This window comes from Ylistrum balloti, unplaced genomic scaffold (assembly GCF_031769215.1).
Source record: "Ylistrum balloti isolate Yb309-2 unplaced genomic scaffold, AGI_CSIRO_Ybal_v1 Utg370578, whole genome shotgun sequence".
Classification (NCBI taxonomy): Eukaryota; Metazoa; Mollusca; class Bivalvia; order Pectinida; family Pectinidae; genus Ylistrum; species Ylistrum balloti.
The window spans coordinates 203262-211697 of NW_026782360.1; the positions used below are offsets into that span (position 1 = coordinate 203262).

The window sequence follows — 8436 nt, forward strand, 5'->3', positions numbered from 1 at the left end:
ATATATTCTTATAGAAATTGCTCCATATGGTTAACAGTAAAGTGTAACCACTCCCTGTTTATAGGCTGCGCCTGTTGCACAATTCCATTTGTCTGTAAAATGATGACAATAAAATGTTCTGAATTCCGGAACTGATAAAAGTTGACGGGTAATTTAAACACCTAGACAAGAAGTGAGTTTTTACCTCAAGTGGAAATGATAAAGATTTTTTGCTAGAATTGGAATCTGATTGATGTGTGAAAAGTACATGCATTTCAATTGGACTCAGAAGATACATGTTTAGGAATTAAAGCGTTATCCAAAGTTCAATTACCTCCAGACTGAAAAGGGACACTTTCCTTAGTAATGGAATTGCGCTCTTATTCAATATTGAAGGTGAAGATTTTGTTAAAAAGTTAAAGCTATTCTAAGAAAGTAATGTTGATGACAAAAAAGGTGACATTTTCCCTATAATTTCATTAAATTCATTTTGGTTCGTTAAGTGGCTAGGAGTGGTAAATTTAACCTTTGGTGAATTATCGTTAGAAAATGGTAAGTGATGATGTTTTCATTTATCTATTTTATAACACTGTATTTTATGTAACGACATGTTACAGCCTTTCATATATCGGATTTTTTTCAGAAGAAAAAATAAATCCTATAGACATTTTCGGTTTCTGAGAACCATGTGTATGGTAGGAAAAAATCAACAAATTATATTTGGTTTTGATTATTTGCCAATGTCTAGGTCAGATTTGATAGGCAACTTTTGATAAATAACCAAAAACAGTGAAAGAATCATTTTGTTTATAACATCAACGATATTGTTCAGCTGTTTCTATCACCATAAAGAGCAAACAGGATGACGAATTGTCTAATTCTGTATATGCATGGGGTGTTATTATAAGACATATGGTTAAAACTTTCTATTTTTTTTCTAATTTTAGAAATGTATGGACATATTTTAAAGCAATAATTGATAGAAATCGATATAGAATCAACGTATTACGAAGACAACTGGGAACTTCTCTTGCGCGTTTTAATTTCCGCGAGTGCGTTAAGTGTCCTCGGTCAAACTTTCCCGTATCAGATAAATCAAACATGGTTTAATATAGAAAAGTTACGAAGATTGATTGATTCTTTCTGGTTTGATTAACACCCATCTATTGTGGTATGAATATAGATGATATGTACATGTTTTCTACAACAAGTTTCTAAATGTGGTTGGCTTTGTTGATGTACATATCAACGTTGACAAGTCTTCTTGTATGTTGGCCATGTTGCAGTATCGCCAACTCACCTGATTTTGTCAATTAAACCTGATATTGGCCATATCTTGACCTGCAGAAGGCATGGAAAGTGCAGATATTTCTTTAACTTTGACCAGCATTTATAATTTTTGAAGTCAATTTTCGGATCTAATACAGTCAAAATGATTTTTTTTTTCAAAAATAACTTTCCAGATGCGATAACTGTACAATATAGCTGATCGTATTTTACCGAATGGCCTTTTAAAACACCCTGTCACCCTTGACTGAGAAAGACAAGACCAGACATTGTTTGACACGTGGTTGGCGACACTGAGGTTACCGCCAAAAGAACTTTAAGGATGCAGAAGTAGTATGACTCACTGGTATGCAAATAAAAAACCAAATTATAACGTCAATACTTCTGTCGGGGAAAATTAAAATTCCTAGAAATGACGTTTATCAGAAAATTGTTTTTTTTTAAACGAAGACAGCAAGTCCATAAAGAGAGGAAAAATGAAAATGAATCCTTACAATTAAGGGGACAAAAACAATCCAAAATTGAAATTCATGAAAATTTCAACATATTTTTTATAAGTCTTCGTCTGATACATTCGAGAAATACAGGATTGTCTGAAAGACAATTACTTAGTTCGATAACCTTGCCAGAGGACTTTTTCCAAAGCGTTTCTTTTTTCAATGATAACTGGTAGACACACAGACTTCCAAGGCCTAATCATCCATCTGAAATCAGCGGTGACCGCGGGCATCTTCCAGCATGACAAAAAGTGTACATTATATATGGCCCCAGTAGACAGACTGTAGCGTGTCAGTATAGCTAATCATGTTTATCTGTCTTACTTATAAATTCAACTTTTGTTCTGGATGATATTTTTTAAATGGTTAGACGACGGAAAGTCGGGCACCTGCACATGTATAACAGAAAATCACGATATGTAATCATTGCTCTTTCTGGCTTTATTTTTGTAGTTTTCGGATCGATGTCATCAGAATTCTTCTTTCATTAAAATACAATAGATTTACTGGAATCATTATAATTCTGAATAGGATTAATTTTATTTTACAAGCTCAAAACTTCATTGCAGTCGAAAATTTTGAAAAATTAGAGTAACTACATTTGACATTGCTCTGAAATATAATTTTTAAAAGATGAAATAAATATAAAAAAATAAATATAAGCTGAACACGACGACAACTATCTAACACAAAATGTAATATACAAGTAAACATTTATAAAACGCGGTCTTAAAATTCCAAACCAAAAGGTTTTAGTTCTGTTAATGAAATAAATTTGATATGGATATTGAAACGCCATGGAGTCAATTAAAGATAGACGGTGTACAAAGTATGCACATTTATATATATTAGAGCCTGTGGTTTGTGGGTATCTCTTAACACGTACTAACACTCAGATTTACAGGACATAATTTAATCATTCCGAAAGTCAAATTTTGTTGAAACTTTGGTACTACGAACAAGTATCGCATTATTTCACTCCCTTGAGGTGATCTCTCTTTCTCTCTTTATCTGAAACGATTTCCTCAAGTTATTTCTATACAGGAATCCAGTTACAATCAAATAAACAATGTTACCCGATAATGTTTTGACGTTAAACAAACCCGATATTGACCCAACCACGGGTTAGAAAAACCTTATTTATCACGTGGTGCGTTATCACAGGTGACAGACGTCAACACTGATGTTCAATCTATTTCTCACAAAGTCCGAACATTTCTCCTGAGTAAAACATGCCAGAATTACGCCCCTGATGATACGATCAGTGTCAGTAACTCTATTTCGACTTGATGCTGTCGATTCGAGTAAGCAACAAACTTGATGAGCATTGGCACTGTAGAGGGGTCTTCTTGGATAGTTCGTTGTCCGATGGTCGTCTCGGTAAAGGTCCCCAGCCCTGCTGGAACTTAGCATTTGATTTTTGTGATTTAATACTGGCAATGATTTATTCATTAATCCTTTTATGTGCATACCTCTTCGGCCTCAGCTTCCAACATGGTGATACACTTACACGTCTCTATAATAGAGCCTTGTCAGGCTTAATGAATATTCAACGTACAGGAAAAATGGCATGAAATTAATTTTCAAGAACATAGCTGTAAAAGATCAATACCAGTATGGACTCACTAAAGCAGTCAACCAGGTTGTAATGACTCTAAAAAAAAAAAAAAAAAAGAGAAAGAAAAAAAAGTGAGTTTGTAATTAAAACGTCCTTATGATACAGACATTTTAAACAATATTATACGTGTAATTCCGGCTACAAGACGTTTTTGTTTGCGGTTTAGTAAATGCTTTCCGGTTGTCGCGTTCACTTAACCAAATTGCGTAATGAAAGTGATAGAGGTCTTTCGCATGAGAGGAAGTATTTTCCGGGACATGGACAAAAAGAAATCGGTTTTGATGAACGGATCTGCAGGACCTGGTGAAACCTATCCAGTAACGTTTACAAAGACAGATAGCACTATTCCACAGATTTCGTTTTACCCCACTGATAGTTGGCAAAGATTGCAGAAACATTGCAGCCATTACATTTTCTATTGAGTTCGTCTATGTACCGATTTTGTCTCCTTGTAAAGGAAATTTTGGCACATTTGGCGAAATGTGCCACCATGCTAACCTAAGTGTACTGGAACAGACAATAAAATGAAGGCTCCGTTACGGATATTCAATTGACTTAAAAGGCAAAATGTCGTATATATACATAATGCAAAACTTGCTGGATTTATGGAAAAACCAAACCGGAGAGTTGTACAAGAAGAAACCCAACATGACCATGTCTGTAGTAACATATAAGTTAAAATCATCCCCACGTGACCATGTCTGTAGTAACCTACCATACAAACGACAACACATGATAAAACAACGAATAAAACATGTCTCAGACTTAACATATAGGAAATCAACAGATCCAGATAACTGTGAAAGCGGTTCATGTATCACGTGATCAGGTAAACAGTAACACAAGAGGGAACAACATATCCCACGTGAATACTGAGTGGGATTTCGAAACCGAGAATTTCAGTAGGAATATCTCAAGGAATATGAAATTTCATTTCTTTACTTTTTTTTCTGGCAATACTTGTATCATAAACTTTATATATGTGTTCAAGTCAGTTTATTTCATGTGATTGTTTGATACTATGAGCTTTTATAAAAATGATTTCCGTGAAAATACAAGCACACTGGCTGAAAAGTCACGTCAGTCTTCGAGTTTCAATATTAACATGTACAAACCCCACAGGCAGTTTGTCGAGATATTGTTTCAATGAAGATTGCCATTAAAGAATAGTTTTGAATTCTATTCTTTGAATAGCATCTGTTGTAAAATGATATTTTTAATTGCGTTTTATTTCATTTAAATTTCGAAAGTACTGACACAATGTTGTAACTTTCCTAGGTAAAAACATACAACTTTAACATTGGTTCTTATGGAAAGCTTCAAATTTTTCATACTACAAGTGCATGAAGTGTTGTAAAATTCGAGGTGCGTATTTGGATGTTCCTTAAATGTTCGGCTTGTTTCTCGGGATGAGAATAATCTAACCTGTCTGTGCTGTGGAGTTGTTCAGTGAGATAGCAACAGGCTACTACAAAGAGACCTCGCCTCAAAATGAAAGTGGTGTTGGTGTTAACGTTTTTCAAAGCGTAATTAGTGTATTGTATATATAACGAAACGCAGAAGATACTGAAATTACATTGCTTTATACCACCCACTTTGTAACCATGTATACATTAATTCACTCACACTTCCTGTTTGTAACCATACTTTGTAACCATGGATACAGTAATATCATGTATACATTAATTTACTCACATTTCTGTTTTGTGATAATGTATACATCTATTTACTTTCTCTTAAAACAATGGAAACATCTACTAAATATTTACTCACACTTTCTCTTTATCACCATGGAAACATCTACTAAATATTTACTCACTCTTTCTCTTTATAACCATGGGAACATCTACTAAATATTTACTCACTCTTTCTCTTTATAACCATGGGAACATCTACTAAATATTTACTCACACTTTCTCTTTATAACCATGGGAACATCTAAATATTTACTCACACTTTCTCTTTATAACCATGGAAACATCTAAATATTTACTCACACTTTCTCTTTATCACCATGGAAACATCTATTAAATATTTACTCACTCTTTCTCTTTATAACCATGGGAACATCTATAACATCTACATGTAGCAATTTCGCTGTATAAAATGTAGAAGCGATATATACAGTCAAAGCCATAGATTCATACAAATGTATTAAGTGCATGGAAAATTGGTGACAAGGCTTTGCGTTACACGACAAAATCAAGTAACGCTCCCTGTTTATTAAAACAAATGTAAACTCTTTCTTCTATTTAGACAGAAATAGTTTTACGACATGTTACATTTCAGCTATACAGCCCCATTTAGATCATAATTCGTACTGACAAACTGACGTTACGTGTAACTACGACAGAGAAAAAACACCAAAACCTGGAGAACACGGCGCCTCCCGTCAATCTATCTAGGTTTTGATGTATATCGCAGGAATGATTATTGACAATGATCAAATCGCATCTTTACATGTGTTATTTTTCTGTATCAGAATGAAATTAAAAATTACAGGGTTCCGTGTGTATAATGGTGTTCGTTGAGGAAGAGAGGAAGCGAGGAGGCAGAGGAAGGGGGTTCGCATATAGAATATACATATAAAAAACACAGAAATATAATACCACAGTGCCAACATATTATGGGGGTGGGGGAAAACTGATCAGGAAACATCGACATTTATTTTTTCTCAATAATTGATTCTTGATTGTACAGGTTATATTAATTCCATCGTTGCTATAACGCACAATTAGGAATCTCTACTCTAAAATACCATACGTACATTGTATCTGGAGGAACTTCATAGATAAAAGAGGGGATTTCGTAATTTGCTACGTTTCCACGAGTGTTCGAGCGCACCAACATAGATCGTAATGTTTCTTTCAGTGCCATCATCGTTCCTGTCGTTAATATTCTGTTCCATATAAAGTAGATCGACCATGTCAAATTGGCAGTTTTATAGAAACGGCGTTGTGGTCAGATGGACGAGTCCCCAGGGAGATCACCGTCTCCGGCCATTACTTTCTGTAGTCTAGTTATTCTATATCTCCATAATAGCGGCCGCCATTTAAATTTCCCAAATCCCACTTCGTTCACTTGTACAGAATACCAATGTATTTCTAGGTATAAGACATTGTCTTTATGTACTACAATTCAATTGTATATAACTCATACTCTGTCGGATGGGCGTCAATCATTCATTAATCTCGTATTAGGATTTTGCATACTGTGAATATACAAATGTTCTCTTGTTGTTGATAAAATTACATTAAGATTATATTTAGTTAATACGTTTTTCTTTTTCTTTTACAGGACCTTTTCTGTAGGGTGATCCCGAGTTTTATTATGCTGGAGCCGGGCTACACATCCACAGCTGTAGTGGACGATTCCATCTCTGATACAGAAGTTGGTGCGATCATGCAGGATACCTTACACAATCTGTCATCAAATATTTTGCATTAAATCTGCGACAATAATACTAAAAAAGTCCATTTTTATTGTCTTTGGTAAGTAAAAAATCGCCACCATGCTGGAACACCACTTAGACTCGATAAATATTTTCTTGCGAATGTTCAAGAACAGGACAGCTTTCGACTTCAGCAACACAACTTCTACGCCTTGGGTACAGCGTCAGTCTGAAGATGTTTTTGAGAAGCTAATATTGGCATTCGCATATGGAATTCTCATCATGATATCCTTTTTCGGTAACAGTATTGTGTGTTATGTGATTCTAAGGAACAAGCGGATGTATACGGTGACAAACTTTTTCATCGCTAATATGGCTATGTCCGATCTATTACTGACCCTTTTCAACGTCCCATTTAACATAGCAAAGCACCTTCTTGACAACTGGCCTTTTGGTGATGTACTTTGTCACTTTGTGAATTTTTCCCTTATGGTTTCAGTGTACGTTTCGACCTTCACCTTGACTGCTATTGCCCTCGACCGACAGAACGTGTTACTAAAACCTCTCCAGCCACGCATGACCAAAAAGATGGGTCTGGTGGTACTCGTGATCATCTGGCTGATAGCTATCTTCTTTTCCTTGCCTTATGGTATTTTCAACAAGGTGCAAAGTACCAGTATGGTTGTCACGAGAGTAGATAGGTGCAGCCCCCACTTTCCAGAACCACAGGAACTTTTTGCGAAGTATCTGACACTTATCACGGTTGTATTGCAGTATATAATCCCACTGAGTATTATAGCTGTGGCGTACGGTAGAATTGTGATGCGTCTGTGGAAACGAGTACAACTTGGAGCAGTAACACGGACACAGCAAATGTCACAAGCGAGGGCAAAACGCAAGAGTATCAAACTGCTGGTGACCGTAGTAGTGGTGTTTGCATTGTGTTGGATGCCTTTAAATTTGTATCACATTTTGACAAAGTTCCACCCGGACATTCGAACGTTTAAATACAATAGTACAACATTCTTCGTGTTCCATTGGATTGCTATCAGCAGCACGTGCTATAACCCTTTTGTGTACTGCTGGCTCAACGAGAGTTTCCGAGCGGAAGTCAAGGCCTGCTTCAGTTGCTGCAAGAGATCGCGACGAGTGCATCCGGGCATTGACGTAGATGGTATGCTCATCCGCCATGATGCATTCCGACGATCAAAGACTATGACGAGTGTGATTCGGTCGAGTACTTTCAGTTCCATTCGGATTACTACCAACACTAGTGTACACAGAGACTCCTATCCGTTCTGTGTTCGGGACCAAACACCATTGGTCAGTTCTCAGAAGTTTGTCTCCACTGAATTTTCAAATGTTATATGTGAAGACACTTCTACTGGTTAAAAAGGGAAAATTGTCTTTTGAACACGTGTCTCATTTAGTTAAACCAATGAATGTTTACTATGTAAGATGGAATCGATTATGTGGAACTCATAGGTAACCTAGATAATGTGACTTTCATATACACTATAGGGTTTGGTGCCAGACGCATGGCTGAGATTTTAGGGCAACTGTCCAGACTATGTAAAGTGCTATTACCAAGTCTATATATCACTCAAGGAATTGACTGGTCAGACACACGTGTATTGTCGGAGAATTGGATATTCGGAATGTGT

The 8436-nt window shown here is 36.0% G+C and overlaps 1 protein-coding gene across 1 annotated transcript; it reads left to right on the forward strand.

Annotated features, from left to right (window-relative positions):
- The first annotated feature begins 6892 nt into the window (after window positions 1–6892).
- On the forward strand, window positions 6893–8164 carry LOC132556552 (G-protein coupled receptor 83-like). Its single transcript, XM_060220962.1, has one exon. It carries the CDS (start codon window positions 6893–6895, stop codon window positions 8162–8164), a length of 1272 nt encoding a protein of 423 aa, XP_060076945.1.
- Window positions 8165–8436: the final 272 nt, after the last annotated feature.

Excerpts from the sequence above, each read along its gene's own strand:
- LOC132556552 (XM_060220962.1), top strand. The coding sequence starts at position 6,893 with ATGCTGGAACACCACTTAGACTCGATAAATATTTTCTTGCGAATGTTC.